The 18,744-nt window shown below is 50.9% G+C and overlaps 1 protein-coding gene and 1 pseudogene across 1 annotated transcript in view; one reads left to right on the top strand and one right to left on the bottom strand.

The window, feature by feature from the left end:
* Positions 1 to 8,929: 8,929 nt before the first annotated feature.
* Positions 8,930 to 9,226, bottom strand: LOC103078880 (transcription and mRNA export factor ENY2 pseudogene; annotated as a pseudogene).
* A 3,288-nt stretch (positions 9,227 to 12,514) lies between these two features.
* The window catches only part of CCM2L (CCM2 like scaffold protein), a 14,688-nt gene continuing 8,458 nt past the window's right edge, over positions 12,515 to 18,744 (top strand). Inside the window, exons 1-5 of the mRNA XM_007446862.1 lie at positions 12,515 to 12,544; positions 14,894 to 15,061; positions 17,241 to 17,324; positions 17,417 to 17,600; positions 18,472 to 18,734. Of these exons, the coding sequence (XP_007446924.1) occupies positions 12,515 to 12,544; positions 14,894 to 15,061; positions 17,241 to 17,324; positions 17,417 to 17,600; positions 18,472 to 18,734 (729 nt within the window). The remainder of the gene's footprint in view (positions 12,545 to 14,893; positions 15,062 to 17,240; positions 17,325 to 17,416; positions 17,601 to 18,471; positions 18,735 to 18,744) is intronic.

Here is an 18,744-nt window from a genome sequence, read left to right as displayed (position 1 = left end):
TCACGGCTGGTGCTGAGGACCCCACACCCTCTCCCCTGCCTGGAGTTGCCCACCTGTCAACTCTGGTGGGCCCGCCAGAGAAGAGGGTCCATGACCTAGGCCCTGTGCTCCTCAGGGGGTGTGGGGGTGGGCTGCCTCTGGGAAGGATGGAGGAGGCCACGGAAGATGTGGGGTGAGGCGGGAGCATCTGGTGAACGAGGTTGGTACAGCTCCTGTGGGTCGAGGTCTGGAGCCTGGGTAAGAGGGGGATTAAAGGAGGGAGCTGGGGTGGGGTGGGAAGTTGGGGTGGGGGGCTGACAGTGCTGGAGGTGGACAGGAGAGAGGACCCTGAGACATTGGAGAGGTACAGGCTGGCAGAAGCATGAAGGGGTGGCAGATTTGGGGGAGGGCAACCTCGATCCGGAGCATAGAGAATGTTCCTCAGGAGACACCCTTTGTTGTGGGCTCTTTTATGGATGAGGCTCCGGACACCTCAGGTGAAATGTTTCAAGCAGCCATTCTTTGTTCTAGGTGAGCATCTAGAACATTTCTTCTAGATGAAGGTCTTGACCACAATAGATGAACTGCCTGGGAAGATACTCTGTCTGGGTTTGATTGTGGATGAGGCACGTTTAGCAGGGAGACTGTTCTAGAGAGACATTCTTTGTTCTGGATTGAGTTCCAGGACACAGCTGATAAAACATCCTCGGGAGTCACTCTGACCTGGATTCTGTTATAACAAGGTGCAGACACTGGCACCCTGCTGCTCTGCTGCGGGGGATTCTGGCTTCTGCCATGGTGGTGGGGAAGAGGGCATCAGAACCCTGTGTGACTGGAATATTCTAGGAAAGGGTACTCCAGTTCTAGACTTCTAGGGTTTATCAGAGTTCTGTGCCCCTGTCCACCTTAGTCCACAGCCACCTTCCCGAGGAGAAACTGTCCTCAGAACCCCTGAGACATTTCAACTGCCAACTGGTTTCCAGCTGGAGAAAATTAGCTCTGGGGACATGACATGAATCTTGGCTCTTAGCCACCTTGCAGATGCAGCTCCCTGGGGCTGCAGCTGTAAAACTGACTTGTTTTGCCTCAGATCTGACAACCCTCCAGGACCCATGGTTCATTCTCATGGTCCAAACATCCCAGGGCATCCTTGGGACCACTCACCCAGTGCCCTTTCTCTCCACCTGGGACAACAAGTCCTAGATTGCATGGGGGGTATGGGAGCTGAGAAGTAGGCAGTTCTGTGGGGTGAGGGATCAGAGCCTCTAGGCGAAGCTTGGAACCCCTCCCCACAAATTCCTCCCTCCCGCATGCCTACTAAGGTTCGTTCACTGCAAGGGCTCAGCGGGCGATATTAAGGACAGATGCAGACCTGGGCTGCGGTGAAGTGGACATGAGAATTAGAGGGGCAAACTATGCAAATTAGAGGGGCACTTAGCCCTTTCTGGTTCAGCCTCCCTTGGGTTACAGATAGGAACTGAGGCCCAGAGTGGCAACGAGTCTCACAAGGTCCTAGATTCCTGGCTTTTCCATCAGAGTGTGAAAGGTGATAGTGGCTTTGCTAAGGATGCTGGGAGAGGGCCACACTCAGGGTGCAGGGTGGCTCCAAAGGCAAAGAAGGCAGGACTGCACATACACACACACAAAAGCACACGTCACCCCCGTGACACAAGTCACCTCACCCCACCCCCAGCACCACAGGTGACTGCACAGACACCCACCCAGGCCAAAATGGTGTGTGCATCCCTCCTGTCAACACACAGAGAGTGTTTTTCCTTCTTTCTTTCTTCTACTTCCCTGATCCCTAAGTTGCCTCAGGAACCAGGCCTCAAGGTAGTGGGGGGTAGGAGAAGCCCAAGGCTGACCCAGATTCCCTCTGGTGCGTTCCCCCATCCTCTTTATCCTCTGTCCATCTGTTTGCAGAGACCAAATTCCATGGCCCTTTGTGAGATGGGAGCATTGAGGATGTGGCCCCAGATCCAACTGACCGTTTCTCCTGGGTTGACTGCCAGCAGTTTTCACTCTGGACTGTTTCACTTAAACTCTCCCCTGCCTACAACAGAGGTGTTATCAATCCGTCTTACAGAGGAGGAAACAGGCTCAGAGAGGGGACATGAGGGTCAGCCTTGGCGAGTTATTTTACTCCCCAGTGCCCTAGAATGGCTGCCCCATTCCCCAGCATCCCTGAAAGAAAAGTTAAAAATATCGTCCCGGGGAGTTGGGAGTCCTGACAGCTCCAGGAGCTGCCCAGAGAACCAGAGAGTAGGGACGAGCAGGCAGTGCTGAGGTATGGCTTGAGGCTCATTTTTGGACTTTACTCCACCTCCACCCCATATCTTCTCAATCCCACAAAACCTTCCCTAAAGGCCTCTGCCTGCAAGGACACCTGAACACCAGAAACGGTCATAGTCAAAGGGCCCGAGGAGAGGGCTACAGGCACCTTCTGCGTCTCACCCTCTGGAAAGAGCTCAGCCCCTTAAGGACTGCCCCCTCCCTCCACACCTAGGAGCTCAGGACCCCATCCCTCCCAGGCCTGAGGTCCCTCTCTCTGCTGGCCTGTCCCTTACTTCATCTTGTCCCTACTGGTCCCCTTGTTTCACTGGGATGGAGGCGTCAGAGTAGGGAAGGGGCACCATCTCATTCAAGCAGTTTTGTTTTCCTTTCTGTGACACAATCTACCTCAGCCAGTCTCTCTTCCCTGCCAGAACTGGACACCCTGGGTCCCTGCCTCCTACTGCCCATTCCCCGTCTTCCCCTCTAGCCTGGCTGCTCAGCCCTTCCCAGAATCCCTACAGCGTCCTTGCAGTGAGAGAAGGTTCACAGCCCAGAGGGGCCCTTAGTGTCTCTTAAGCCACCTACCCTCCACATCCACTATAAAGAAGAAATGGAGGCACAGAGAGGGCCAGGGACTTGCCCAAGATCACACAGGAAGTCGTGGCAGAGTTAGGCTTTTCCTGGGGATGAGAGGTAGTTGGGTCCATCTTAATTTTGCCAGGGAGAGAAGAGAACAGGATGCTCTAGGTACCAAATATGTCAGGCCCTGCCATGCTGACAGTACCTCAACTCCTAGGAGACCATGTCCCCATTCCCAGGGCAGACTTCTGTCTCCCAGTTTTTTGGAACCAATGCCCCAGGCTGCTGACTGTGCTCCCCAAACCTCTCCAGGCAGCACACACCCCTCATCACACCCCCACGCACTGATGTTCCACGTGCCTTGTAACTATCACCTGGTTGGACAGCACAGACCTCTACCCCTCCCCAGCAGGGGGCTCCCCAACAAGGAAGCCTTTCTTGGTCCTCTCCTTTCATCTGCCTTATCCTCGTATCTCCCCCAAATCTGCCTTACCCCAAGCCAGTTCCCTGCTACACCTGTGTCCTGCAGAGGTGTGTCACCCATGAGAGTTGAAGAAAGCAGAGGGCAGGGAGGGCAAGGCCTGGTCCAGGTCTCAGGGTCAGGGCCAACAGGGCTAGGAGTATCCAGGGAGGGAAGGTCTTGCCTGGCAGCCCCAGTGCCCTCCTAAGGGCTAAAGTCCCACAGGTCCCTTGGAGATCACCTGGGCTGGGAATTCACTGAAACTTCAGGCAGTGGGGAGAAGGTATCTGAGTGCATGGGTTGCAAATTCAAATGCTTCCAGTTAATGAAAATAAGAGCGGTAGAGGTGCTAGAAAATAAAGTGATGGGGACTCTGACAAACTGGAGAGTACGTGCCCTGCCTATAGCCACTAAAGTTCAAATTTTTGAAAAATCCAGTGCGGGCCAAACTAAACACTCATATTTGACCGTGGGCCACCAGTTTGAAACCTCTGGTTCAAAATGTTAATAAGGTTCTAGAAAACCTTGAAGAGTCTGGAAACTCCTTTGAGACTTTTCTAGTCCAACCCTAAACCCCCATGGCCTGGCCACCTGAGAACTGGCCCCACGCCCTCTTGACTGAAAAGGCCAGGGAGGTCTGGGCATCCACGAGGTCCCTGGCTTGGGAACCATCATCCGATAAGGGCTGCAGGCCCCTCCAGTGACTGACAGGGTCAGCGTAAGGACTGGGGTCTTCTCCAGTTTGGGGGCCCCCAGGTAGAAGGAACCTGCACTGGGTGGGGGGAGAGTTCAGGTACAGGCAGAGGACTGAAAGCCAGGACCCAACTGCCCCATCCTGTGCTGGGCCATGCCACCCTTTGGCACCCTGAGGTTGGCTCCCTACCAGTTATGGCCCACAGGAGGGAGAAGCTATCAATTTCTGTACTTCCGTTCTTTGTAATGTCTCAGTGAAAGAGATGGAGTGAGTGCCAAGCCACGTGGGCAGCAGTGGGGATGGGGTCTGCGGTCCCCCTTCCCAACCAGAGGGGCTTCTGAGACCCTGGGGCTGGGGAAAAAGACTCTCAAGTGCCCTTCTGGTTGGGGAGGGGCTAGGACATTCCCGGGTTCTTGGTCGCTGCAGGTAGAGGCGAGGCGAGGAACAGCAGGAAATTGTGGAAGTGGGACAGGAAGGCCTGATCTAGGGATGGCCTGGTTCCTGGAAGCAGAAAACTCCCCGGTATGTGTCTGTATGCGGTGTGGACCTGCTGTGCCAGGCCTCCTCTACCCTTCCCTTCTCCCAGCAAGAAGGGGGCTGCCTTCTCCCTAGCAATCCTGGCCTTTATTCTATGCACAATCGTCGTTAAGGGCACCCCCAGGCCAGGCTGAAGGGGGGTGGGCCCTGGGGCACCTGCAGTAATCCCAGAGTGGAGGGTAGCTTGGGGCAAAGGGGGTGAAAAGGCACTAGGTAGAAAAAGGATATTCTTCCATCTCCCTCTCACCCAAATCCCAGACTCCAAACCAGGCCTGTCTCCATTTGGTTGGCTAAACAACCACACTTGGAGGGACCCCATCTGAACAGCTCCCAAAACCCACTGTCTTTTGTGAACCAGTCATAAACTAGCTGGAAGGGACCTGAATGATTCCCAGATACCCCCTTATTATTTTCACCCTTGAGGATCTTATAGTTTGGGAGATTTTTCTCCCAAACTGGCCTCACTTCTTGAAGGATAATTAATTTTCCCACATTAAATTAACTCAAACTGAGCTTCTGATTGCAGATAAATGCTTCCAAGGCCTTGAGTTAGCTTCTAGGGCTGAAAGGTCGGGGGAATATCTGTATTCTGTTGGCATTTAATACATACTTCTCAAGAGCACTTGTGGGCCCCATTCTTGCCTCTGGGACCCCAAGTTAGGAATCAGTGGTTTAATCATCCAGCGTCTGTTGAATCATCCTTCCCCTTCTGAAGGGGTAGGCCCAGAAGGGGTGGCCAGCAGAAGGTCACACGGTGAGTTGGGAGGGTGGGATCAGAGCCCAGGTTCTTCGGGGTCCCACCAGAACACCCCCAGCCCTGATGCCCCCGCTTCCACTTTTTCTCCAACTCCAGGAACCACTAGCCATGCCCAAGGGGCTAATTTCCCTCCCTCAGCACAATTCCGGGTGATTCTCCCATCCAGATTCTTTCTTCCCTCCCTAGTCGACCCCCACCCTTGCCCAATTGTGTCTCCAATCCCGATCCCACCTCCTGGTATTTACTGCATCTGTGCCATCCTCAGTCCCGAGACCCCACTCACCCCTCTGCCCTTCCCCCAGGAGGGGCAGGGGACCCCAAGCTGGGACTTCTGTACTGAGACTCTTTTGTACACCACAAACTTTTTGTATATTTTTAATTTTGCTGCAACATGAGATATTAAAAGTCATTTCAGTACGTGCTGTTTGCGTCTTATTGTTTTGGCTATTCTGCGCCAGAGAAAGAAGATGAGGAAGGAGGGTGCGGGGAGAAAGGATACCCTCTGCCACAACCCCTGCGGCTCCTGTGGCTCCCTTAAGAGATAAAGGCATTTGGCTGGAAGAGGACAGCAGATACAAAGCTCCCTGTTGATTGGACAGAACCTCAATCACTCAACCAGAATGATGGGTGGGGCCAAAAATTTAGGGATTTTTCTCCAAACTCCTCGTTTTACAGGTAAGGGAAAAAAGGGACTGGGGACAGACTCTCTAGAGGTCACAGAATGAGTCAGTGGCAAAGTCAGGACCTAGACTGAAGTTTCAGGACCTAGACCGAAGTTCCTAATGCCGTTAAAACAAATGTTTATTGAATACCTACTACGTGCCAGGCACTCTTCTAAGACACAGTGAATAAGAAAGACATAAAACAGGCATGATCGCTGCCCTCCTGGAGCTTACATTCTAGAGGGCATTGCCCCTAGGAGATCTCCCTACCTCCATGGTTTCCACCCTCTAAGCCAGTGGTTCTCAAACTTCAAAATGCATCAGAATTTCCTGGGGTAGAGGGGGGTTATTTAAAATGCAGATTTCCATCTCCATAACTGGAGGAGGGGGGAAATAGAGCATGCCTGGGAATATGAATTTTAAAGGCTCTCCAGAGGATCTAGTACAAGGGGATCTAAGAACCTCACTTTGAGGACCATTGCTTTAATGCCTCCTCCCCCAAATGTGACCATGACATTTCCTGGCTTTACAATCTCCCATGGCTCCCCAGGGCCTTCAGAATAAAGATTGTCAACTTTGAAAAAACGCACAAGGTAAAAGCTGTGAGTCAAGAGTCTTACTGAGGGGCTTCCCTGGTGGCGCAGTCGTTGGGAATCCACCTGCCCATGCAGGGGACACGGGTTCAAGCCCTGGTCTGGGAGGATCCCACATGCCGCGGAGCAATTAGGCCCGTGCGCCACAACTGCTGAGTCTGCACTCTGGAGCCCGCGAGCCACGACTGCTGGGGCCCACGTGCCTGGAGCCTGTGCTCCACAACAAGAGAGGCTACTGCAGTGAGAGGCCTGCACACCGCAGGGAAGAGTAGCCCCTGCTTGCCACAGCTGGAGGGAGCCCGCGCACAGCAACGAAGACCCATCGCAGCCTAAAATAAATAAATAAACTTAAAAAAAAAAAAAGAGAAAGAGTCTTATTGAGGACTATAGCCTGGGAGACTGCCTCTTAGCTAGCTCTGAGAAAGTGTCCCGAAGAGGTAAGGAGGGGAGATCAGTATATATGTGATTTTGGTGAAGGGAGGTACGTGCAACCAAGCACACATCTCGGTAGAAGGTTGCTGCTAGTCTCAAGGAACAGCTATCTTAGTTAATGGTTTTAGTGCTTTTCGAAGTATGGGAAGATGCAAGAATCCAGGTGCATAAAACATTTCTCCTGAAAATATATAACCATCTGAAGGTCTGTTCTGCCAGTTTTCCCAGAGCACAGAGTGCCTCATTCCTGATCTCCTTTCAGGGTGTGTTAAAGGTCAGTGACTACAGTGGCTAATGACTCAATTCTTGTAGAGCCAGATGGCTGGTGACATTCTTTAGTACGCAAGATGCTGACTTTTCACAACCTGGACCCAAAATACCTCTTAATCCTCACCTCCAACATCACCCCACCTAGACCTCATAGCTTCTCCAAACCACCAACTTCCTGTTTCTGTGAGGTTCTCCTGGTTGCCACCCAATGCCCTTTCTCTCCATTCTCTCATGCAGGTAGAGCCCCATTTCCTAGGAGCCCCCAGCCCAAGTGCTCAGGGAATGTAGCCCCTACCTGGCCTTAGGAGGCAAGACAGTAGTTCTCAAAGTGTGGTCCCCAGAGCAGCATCACCAGGAAATTTGTTAGAAATGCTGATTCTCAGAGCCCACCCCAGACCTACTGAATCAGCCATTGTGTGGGTGGGGAGCATCATGTTTTTATAAGCCTTCACGCCGATTCTGAGGCACACCCAAGTTTGAGAACCATTGGTCCAAGATAATTCCCCTGACTGAGGATTGGTGGGGGCAGGGCCATGTGACCCAATTCTGTGAGGCAGAGACTGCTATATGTCCCCCACTATCCATGCCCCTCCTTTTTCTATAAAGGAATTATTAGCTGGGCACATGGACACTCAGAATAGAAGACTATTTCCCAGCCTCCTTTGCAGTTAGGTGTTTCCATGGAAACAAGTCCCGGCCAATGGGATATGAACAGTAGAACTTTGTGCTGCTTCCAGATCATCCCTTTAGAGGGAGGAGCTGTGCTCTCCTCTGGCTCAGTTTACCCTTCCTACTGGCTTGACTGCAGCTGTGTCGAGAGCCAGCTTGAAGTTGAAAGCAAAACCCTAGCCTGGTGGAGCAGCGAGACAGGAAGCCCCTAGGTCCTGGACACATGGAGCTGCTATACCTGCCCTGGACTGCTTATGTGATGGAAGAGATCAACTTCTATCACGTTTAAGCCACTGTTATTTGGATCTTTGTTAGAGCTGAAATATATCCTGGCTAATACATCTGACCCCTAGATTCCGAAGGGAAGTCTTTTGAAGAATCTCTGGGAAAGGTTTTCCTTCTCGATAAAAAGACACACAAGAAGGGGAAACCCTTGGCCTCATCAAGGGTCGATAGCATCAAAACCAGAATAATGATGAGTAGTATCATGTCTGTATTGGTCCTACAACTGCTACAGCCCTCTTGCCAGCTGTGTTAGTTTGCTAGGGCTCCCATAACAAAATACCACAGACTGGGTGACTTAACAGAAATCTATTTTTTCACAGTTCCGGAGGCTAGAAGTCCAAGACCAAGGTGTTAGCAGGACTGGTTTCTTCTTTTTTTTTTTTTTAGAAGAGGCTGCTTACCTCTCCTCAATTGTTATTACAGAGATTTGCTTACTTAACATTTACATACTTAACACTTAAACTATATTCAATGCTTGACTTTTTCTCTTAACAAATTTGATGAATTATTAATAAAGTCCCATTTATTCTAAAATCCAAGGAAACTTCAAACTCATTCATGAGATATTTATTAAAATAACACATTTAGGGAAAAAAATCAATACAATTGTATACATCATTACTGAAAACTGTATACCATCATACAAAAAAGGATTTTATTTTGGGAAATCAATTCCTAATTTATGGCAAGTTTTACTTTCAGAAATAAAACCACAAAACAACACAATCTAATTCAATCTTAAAGGCTGGCATGCTGAGCAAGGAATGTTCTTATTCTTTGTAGGAGCTCCTTCTTTACACTGTCAGGTACCAGGGCTCTGCCTTTTGGTGTGATTTCAGCCACCAAGTCATCAACAGTAACGTGTTCTAGTCCTTTTTCTTTAATTACCTCTTTACAGTGTGCCTTCAACTGATCCTTCCAGCCACTTTCAATTAATTTAGCTCTCAGCAACTCTTTGAGGCGTTCTCTTTCTCCAGTTTCTATCAACTTTTGGTTAATTGCTGCTCTCATCTGCGCATCTTTGTTCATCTTGCTAACCACACTCTTCGGCTGCCCGGACCTAGGACTGGTTTCTTCTGAGGCTCTCTCCTTGGCTTGCCGATGGCAGCATTCTCACTGTGTCCTTACATGGTCTTTCCTCTGTGTGTGTGCGCCCCTGGTGTCTGTGTGTTCAAATTTCCTCTTCTTATAGGGACACCGATCAAGTTAGATTAGAACCCACACTATGGCCTCATTCTAACATAATCACCTCTTTAAACGTCTTCTCTCCCCAACAGCCACATTCTGAGGTACTGGGTGTGCGGGCTTCAACATATAAATTTTGGGGGGCGAGGGGGACACAATTCAGCCTATAACACCAGCAAAGCAGAAGATGTAAGGAACTTGATGCCATTTTTGAGCTGCTCAATTAACCAGCCCTAAAATCACTTACCATTGGGCTTTGTCTTGAGAGATAATAAATTTCCCTTATGTCTAAGCCACTTTTGATCGGATAGTCTATTCTTGGTAGCCAAAAGTGTCGCATCTCATGCAATGAGTTCCCTCTGCCTGGAGCGACCTTCCTGTCCATACGCCCTTCAAAGCCTGGCTTGAATGCCACAGGCTTGGTGAATGGCTCCTGATTCTACCTTCCCCAAACAAGTCGCTTGCCTTGTATCAGAGTTCTTTGCCTGTGTGTCTTTCTCTGTCACCAGTTTAGGGGTCAGCATATGCACTGTACACCAGCTGCCACATTCCCCACCCAACCACCATCCGATGGCAATCCCTTTTTCATTGGGAGTAGATCTGGTTTTTCTAATCAGCACTCCAGGGCAGCCCCTGCCAATCAACTGGAGGTGGCTCAAAAGAGGTGAATCCTATTTGCCACAACTGTTAAGTCTTGAGGGCATGGACTTTGTTTTACTCACCTCTTTTTTGATTCACAAGCAACTTTATTAATAAGTGTTACCACTGTATGCTTCTGATCCCATTTAATCCCTGCAGCAGCCTTCTGAGGCAAGCACCATCATTATCCTGCTTTTGACACACGAGACTCTGAGACTCCAAGAGAAACTACTGGTTCAAGGTCATACACATTTGAACCTAGGTCCACCTGTCTCCGCCCATTTCCACTGACCGCGTACTAACCACTTGATCTTGATCTGTTCATGGCCCTGGAGTGTGCACTGCAGGGAACACAGAGATAGTTTGCTCTTCCTAGTGGCATTCAGAACACTTCTTGTCCTGTTTGAGATTCCCAGCAGTCCAGTGATGTTTGGAGTTATTCCAGGAATAATAGACATCCCCATTTTACAGATAGGGAAACTGAGGCTCAGAGAGAAGAAAAGGCTTGCAAAAGTCAGTCATGGGGGACTTCCCTTGGCGGTCCAGCGGTTAAGACTTCACCTTCCAATGCAGTGGGTGCAGGTTCAATCCTTGGTCACGGAGCTAAAATCCCACATGCCTCGTGGCCAAAAAATCAAAAAAACATAAAACAGAAGCGATATTGTAACAAATTCAAAAAGACTTTAAACATGGTCCACATCAGGAAAATCTTCAAAAAAAAAAGTCAGTCTTGGAGGTGCCAAAGCAAGAGACCACCTTTCATTCCCTGCTGCCACTCTGAGGGTGGGAATTCAGGACCTGCTCAGGGGTTAACTGGGAGTTTGATGTCTGGGGCAGTCAGGGATTGGGTAGCACATCCTGGCCTCTTCCTGTTGGCCCCGGGGGCGGGGGGGCGGGCTGAGGGAGATCTCACTTCCTGCTGTTGGGCGGTGACTGGCAGGATGTAGGGGAGCGGGTGGGGGTGGCTGTATGAGCTAGCACTAAGCAGCCTGGGCCATTTCCCCACCCCCGAATGAGGGAGGGAGGGGAAGAGGGAAGGCTGGTGTCTGGGAGTCTCTGTCGGCTCTCACACCCAGAGGCAGTGGGGAGCTCTGACCCTCACTCCCACCGGCACTAACCTGGAACACCCAGGCTTTTAGAAAAAACTCAAAACAATCCTATGCATTGGCCCCTGCACTTCATAATTTCCAACTGCCTTCTTATGCACAGCCTGATGTCTTTCCTGCCATGTCTCTAACTGCAGGACAGGGTTTGGGGGATTATTGTTCCCGTTGGAAAGATGAGGAAACTGAGGCCCAGGGAGCTTACAATAAGCAACCTCCCTGGATCATACAGCAAATCAGTTCCGGGACTTAGGTCTCCAGAACCCAGGGGTCATGGCAAGGTAAGAAGGGGTCAGTCAGAACCTTTCCAGCTGTCCTGCGTGGGCCACACAGAGGGCATAGGCCCTAGAGGAAAGAACCAGGCTTCAGATCAGAGCCAGACCCAGCAGATATCCCAGGTCCTCCTCTCATTCACTGTGTCCCCTCCTTGGGTCAGCCTCTGCAATTGAGCCTGTTTTAAAAATCTGTATAACGATAGTACCCCAATATTGTGAAGAATAAGTGAGATGAAATATGTAAAGTGCTCAGTCCAGAGCCACAAAGGGAACCTTGCCTCTCTAATATTATTCTCTCAAGAGACAGTAAAACAGCCCAGGACACACAGACACACAGGTAAAGAGTTAATATTTATTGAGTACCTCACATGTGCCAAGAGCCTTTCTAAGTGCATTTAATTCTTACAAGGTCACAAGGCTGGTATTATGCCCATTTTACAGATGGGGAAATGGAGGCACAAGAGGTTACAGACCCAAGGTCATAACCCTAGTAAGTGACAAAGCCAGGATTCAAACTCAAACAGCCTGTCTCTAAAGCCCATGCATACGACCTCCCTTAATAGTAATGATTAATTTTTAAAATCATTACTTGCTCAGACACAATATTTCATAGTTTATGAAGCATTTTCCCACCCACTTCCATTTATTTCTCACCACACCAGCCCAGAGAGGAAGGCAATGTTTACTCCTAATTTATAAAGGGGAGGGGGAAACTGAGGCTGTGAAAGGGGGAACTAACCTGCCTTGCCAAGGTCACACAGCAAGGTCGGTGGCAGAAGAGGGGGTGGTATTTAGGACTTTCCAACTCCAAATTCAGGGGACCATTCCCAGCCTTACTCAACTCCCAAGCCCCCTAAATAGCAAGCCTGCTGGCTGCAGGCCTTGGGGGCTTTCTCCCCAGGCCAGTTGCTCTGGCTGGGCTTCCACTGTTCAGCTGGAGGGTCCCAAGGCTGCGTCCTCCACCCACCCCACACCCCACCGCTCACTATCAGATGGGAGGGGCAGGAACTCTGGGACTGGTGGAGTTTCCGAGGCAGGAAAAAGAACAAAGGAACTGCATGGGGGGAGAAGGTGGAGGGGGGTGGCCAGGAGGGTGGCAGGAGTGGAGGGGACACTTCACCATGGAATATGAAGTCAAGAAAGGGAAAAAGGTAGGTGGGAGGTTGGAAGGGGTGCGGGGTAGAGAAATGTCCCCGGAGTCGGAGAAGTGGGAAGCCTGGGGGGAGGAGGGGGGTGATGGGCAGTGAGTGGCGTCAGGAGAGCCTTTCTTCTTGTTAGGAAAGACCTTCCTCCCCAACCTTGGGCAGCCAGACATTTGGACTCAAAATTCCCTAACCCGTCTCCCTGCTCTCAGTGGCCTGTGCCATCCCAGGAATGGACAGACAGACAGGCACCTTCCAGGAAAATCCAGCCAGTCAGATTAGTTTGGGAGATATTCTCAACCTGCTTCCCTGGTGTTCCTGGGGGTTCCCTCCTGCAGCTTCTCAGACTGAGGGGCAGATTGACAGCCACCCAACAAACCCATTCCCCTGCTCCCTGCCTCCCCAGACAGAAGGACCTCAGCCAGGGCAATTCTGTGCTATGAGGCTGCCTATCCAGGCTCGAGACACCTGCCTGCTCCCCCCTCGCTGGGTTCCAACTGAGCCTGCCCCCTCCCTACCTTTATACAGGGCCCAGTTCTGCTCCAAAGGCCTCAGCCTGGGGGTCATTCCCCCCACCCCTAGACCTTTACCCCTTCCTGACTCTCAGATATTTTCTAGTCTGGTTCTCTGGGCATCGCACCTGTTTGTCTTTGTGGTCCAGGGAGCCTCTGGGATTCCAACTCCTACCCCCACCCCCACTGAGCCCTCTTCCCCCAGGAAACCTAGATCCAGCTGTTTGAAAAGACTCCCACATGAACTGTGAGGGCTCCGAAGGGAGACAAGACATAGGTGCTTGTTCTCTCTTGGTTCATTCCTTCTATAGATATTTATTTATCCAGCACCTATTATGTGCCAGGCACTGTGCCTGGTGCTGGTGATGATGCACTTGGTGAGCAAAGTCAGACAAGGTCCCTGCTCCCTCCCTGAAGCTCACATTCTAGTGAGGGAGACAACTATTAATTAAAAAAAACAAACAAACAATTAATGTAAAACTGTACAAAAGTCTCCGTACACAGTGCTGGGGGACAGAATATTAAGGGACCCAGCCCTAGACTGGTCAGTTTGAGCTGAGATCTGATGGGTGGAAGGAAAGAGGACAGGGAAGAGTGTTTCCGGCAGAGGAACAGCATGTGCAAAGCCCCATGGTAGGAAGGAGTGTAGCAAGTAGGAAGAACTGAAAGATGGCCCTATAGCTGGAGGGCAGGAGTTAGGGGCAGTGTGGGGTGAGATGAGGCTGGAGAAGTGGGCAGGGGTGGACCACTGAGGGCCACAGACAAAGCATTTACCTCCCCACTCCACTCACATATACACACATACTGCCATATACAGGATAAAGTCCTGGCTCCACAGCTGGCATTCGAGCCCTCTATGACTTGTTCATCTTGTCATTCAGCCACAGCTACAACACACCTTCTCCAGGCTCGCGCTCGCCCTTGCAGCCCCCATTGTTTTGCACATGCTGTGCCCTCTGCTTGGGAGGCCCGTTCCCACATCGCTTGTTCTCATTTCTCAGAGCTTCCACATTCTTCATCCAGGCTCCATGATACTGTTTTATTTTATTTTATTTTATTTATTTATTTATTTCATGATACTGATTTTAAAACTTGAGCTGGGCCTGCAGGAGAATCACCTGGAGCGCTTGTTAATACACAGATCATTGGGTCTCATCCCAGGTTCTGATCCAGTAGGTTTGGGATGGAGCACAAGAATGTAGATTTCTCTCAAGTTCACAGGCGATGCTGCTGCTACTGCTGGTGGAGACCCAGGAACCACACACTGAGAACCACTGCTCTAGAGCAGTGCTCACACTTTCCTGGGAGTTTAAATTCTGTTGGGATGGGCTGGGGCCCTGAAATTTGCTCCTTTAATCTTGATCCAGGCCATTTTTATGCAGGTGCCCACTGGATTAAACTTCAAGGTACCTGTTAACCATTTCTAATATTTAGGAAAGCACAGAAAATAGCTTAAATACCTATGCACCCGCCACTCAGCCACACTGAATGTTAATATTTTTCTGTACTTGCCCCAGCCTGGGTGGGGGTTCCTTAAACCTCAGCCTGGGCCTGCACAGGGCTTCCACCCTCACCTGCGTGTTTAGAATGGAAGGTTTGGAGCCAGACTGCCCAAGGTGAACTGTTGGTTCTACCGCTACTAGCTGGTGACCTTATTAGCTAGCTCCCTCTCTGAGGCTGTTTCTCCACCTATAAAATGGGAATCATAGAGCTACCCCCTCTGCAGAGTTTCCGTAAGAATTAAATTAGGTAATGTAAGTAAAAGGCTGCACATGTAAGTGCTGAATATGATCAAGTCAGTTGCTGTTATTACTGTTCTTCCCCCCCACGCCCCCGCCTCCCCCAGGGCTTCGTGTCCCCCATCCGGAGGCTGGTGTTCCCGAAGGCTGGGCGCCGGGCAGCCTTTCGAAGCAGTGTGAGCCGCCGGCCCCTGCATTCGATGCCCCTTTATCCCCCTGACTACCTCATCGACCCCCAGATTCTGCTGTGTGACTATCTGGAGAAAGAGGTCAAGGTACTTTGGGGATGAGCAGGAGGGGTGGGAAGAAGCTTGAGATAAGGGGCTGGGGGGGAAGTTTTCCTCAGCCCTCTTAGGCTACCTGGCTGGATCTGAAAATTAAACTGAACAAAGATTAACAGGAGAAAAGCACACACATTTTATTAAATTTTCACATGTACATGAGAGCCTTCAGAAGAGAATGGAAGACCCTGAGAAGTGACCAGAGCAGGAAGCTTTTATACTTTTTGACAAAGAAACAATAAATCTGTGAAGAATAGACAAGGCAGAGGGGTTTGGAGGGGGTTGGTAAATGGTGAAAGAGGAACAGGGTTTGTTTATACAGACTTCTCGGCCATACAGACTTCTCGGCCTTCAATTCCCTGTCCCTGGTGATAAGGATGTCTCCCTTCCTACTGGTACCCTGAAAGGAGGGTACCCTTCACCAGGGAGATTTATCGCCTGCTTTCAGGGAAGATGGGTGAGGTGGGGGGAGGTTAGAGTGACCTTCCTGCTTCTGCTGTTTTCTCATACTCCTTCAGCTTAAGATATTCAATGTGCCAAGGTGCCATATTTTAGGGAGGCATGTTCTGGATCCCATCAGGAAAGACCTTACCTCTCCCCCACACCAAACCCTGACCAGTCCTATCTCACACAGGGGAGGCTCAGGGGAAAGGGGCCTGGGTTCAAGGCAGCCTTGCCCCTGAATTATGCTGGGGACCCTCAACAAGCGACCTCCACCTGATCAGCCTCAGTGTTGCCATCTCAACACGGGGCTCAAAGCCTACCCCAAGGGGAGAGCAGATGGGAAGGTGCTCTGTGCACCAAAAAGCTGGACCGTCCTGTGAGATTTTACTGCAGTGACGTTGCTGCTAGTTGGACAGTGTCCAGCTTAAAGGAAGCCAGTTCTGCAGGCCACATGGACTTAGGCCAACTCAAGGGCTTTACTTCTATTTCATGAACACCATGAAGGAGCAGTGGAGAATCCTCACTACCCAATAAAGACTGATATGGGGGTAGTAGTGTCAGATTTAGTAAAAAACAGGCACCCAGTTAAGTTTGAATTTTGGTGGGGGGAGGGATAAATTAGAGTTTGGGATTAACAGATACACACTACTATATATAAAATAAATAAACAACAAGGACCTATTGTATAACACAGGGAACTATATTCAATATCTTATAATAACCTATAATGGAAAAGAATCTGAAAAAGAATATGTATTTGAATCACTTTGCTATATACCTGAAACTAACACTGTAAATCAATTATATTTCAACAAAAAAAATTTTTTTAATTTAAATTTCAGATAGGCGATGAGAACTTTTTTAGTATTGATATTAGTTGTTTATGTGAAAACCAAGTTTAACTGGCATCTTGTATTTTACCTGGCAGCCCTATATGAAGAGAAAAGCTAACAAACAAATCCACTTAAAAAATTAGGAACAAATTTCATAGAGAATAAAAAGAAAAGAAATGGTATGATTGGTAGAATCACCTAGAAGAATAAAACTAAAAATATTTTTAAAAGTTAATTCTTATATTAAATAACATTTAAGTGTGATAACATTAAGCTATAACTAAGAATGAATGAAGAATTAATTTACTATTAATTTAATTTGGGGCATCATTTTTCTGACAAAATCATATACTAATTGGATACAACATTCTTTCCTTTCCATTTGACTTCTGCAACAAGATCATGAAGAGGGCCAGTGACCTGCACAGTCAGTTGTCACTGGTGCTTGGGGTGCACAGAGCCACTAAGGCCAAGCAGGAAATTCAAGCTATTCTAATGACTTTTGTTTCTGCCATAGCTAAATAACTATGTGCTCATAAAAATAAGCTTATGTTAGCAAAAATAAGCTAGCAGTGAGAGTATGGACTCTGGTGTGTGGAGTCCAGTTCTGCCCTTTTTAGCTCTATAATATTGGGCAGGTTATTTGGCTTTGCTGTGCCTTAGTTTTCTCATCCTTAAAGCGATGATGAATGAGTGCATAAAACTCTCAGGACTATGCCTGGCTCCTACGATGGCTTTAATAACAGTTATTATCAGGCTATTATTATTAATTCAGATATTTTTATCTCAGTCTACCCGCACTGTGTCAGTGAGGAGGTCAGGGTCCTCCAAGGCTTCAGGGAGACCTCTCTGTGCCTTTTTCCCACCACCACCACCCCCGCCCCATTTCCATCCAGTTCCTGGGCCACCTCACCTGGGTCACCTCCTCACTGAACCCCTCCAGCCGCGACGAGCTCCTGCAGCTGCTGGACACGGCCAGGGTGAGGCTCCGGGAGAGGGGAGGGCAGGGTCTGGTCCCCTACCTCTCCCACCCGAGGCCCCTGGGACTCAGGAGATCCGACCCACCCCGCAGCAGCTGAAGGAGCTGCCGCTGAAGACCACGGCGGAGCAGGACAGCATCCTGAGCCTGTCGGCCCGCTGCCTACTGCTCACCTGGCGCGACAACGAGGAGCTCATCTTGCGTATCCCCACGCACGAGATTGCCGCTGCCTCCTACCTGCAGGACGACGCGCTGCACCTGCTGGTGCTTAAGACCGGTACGGCAGGCGGGGCCTGGCAGGGCGGGGCGGGGGAGGTGAAGGAGTGGAGAAAGGGCCCAACACCTAGTCTTGGGCATGGGCGTGACCTGGGGCAGAGGCGGGGCCTGAGGCTGGATAATTGGGTGATGGAAAGACCTGACCAAACTACCCTGAGACTAGGTACAGGACATGGCTGTTTGCGAGAAGAGGAAGCCCAAGGTTGAGGCTTGAAGGGGGGGCGGCCTGACCCACCATTTTCGAAACGGTGGAGAAGCCAGAATCCTGAGGCCTGAAATTAAAGGGCGTGATGAAGGGTAGCAAGGCTCTGAGGTTAGGGGGGAACCTGCGGCAGAGGCGGAGTCTCATCTAGTGAAGGGGCCATACACTGGGGAGGCGGAGCTCGCGGCTGGGGTATCTTGGTGGGAGATGTCAGACCCTGCCATACTAGGGGCGGGGCCTGAGGCCAGGGGAGGGGTTGAAGGGAAGCCGGAAGCCAAGGAGGTGTTCCTGAAACCCGGGACAGGGTCCGAGTTAAGGGTAAAGAAGGAGGGGACAGCCTGACCACTACTCTCAGACCAAACGGCAGCGTCTGGGAGGCCAGGGGCGTCGGAATGGGGTAGGGCGGGCGGGAACTGCCAAACCCAGGGGTGGAGCCTGAGGGTGGGGCGGGACCCAAAAGTAAGGACCCGTAGTGGGGCGGGGTCCGGCCTCCTGACTTTGAAGCCAGGGGTGGAGCCTGAGGGTGGGGGCGGGGCCGGGGCCAGACACGGCTGGACCCCTTCTCCCCCCAACCACCCCCGCAGCGGCGGGGTCAGGACACCCAGCTGGCCTCGGGAGAGGGCTCTCAGCCCGGATCTCCTGCTTCTGACGGTCACCCGGCCTTTCCTAGGTCTGGGCGTGGACCCGGTGCCAGCCGGAGTAGACGCCAGCCCCGGCGGCGCGGGGCGTGACCCGGGCCCGCCCGGGGCGGCACCCGAGAAGCGGCGGGTGGGCGCCACGGAGCGGCGCCACACCATCTGCAGCCTTGACTGGCGGATGGCGTGGGGCGGGAGCGCGAGCGCCGAGGCCCGGGCGGGGGGCGGCGGCGGCGGCAGCCTGGAGCGCCAGCGCGCCGGGGCGCGGGCGTCGGGCAGCTGGGAGCGGCGGCAGACGGTCAGCGGCA

This window comes from Lipotes vexillifer, unplaced genomic scaffold (assembly GCF_000442215.2).
Source record: "Lipotes vexillifer unplaced genomic scaffold, Lipotes_vexillifer_v1.1 scaffold75, whole genome shotgun sequence".
NCBI classification, from domain to species: domain Eukaryota; kingdom Metazoa; phylum Chordata; class Mammalia; order Artiodactyla; family Lipotidae; genus Lipotes; species Lipotes vexillifer.
Note: the sequence above shows the minus strand (reverse complement) of the source record. Positions and strands in the feature narration are given on the sequence as shown.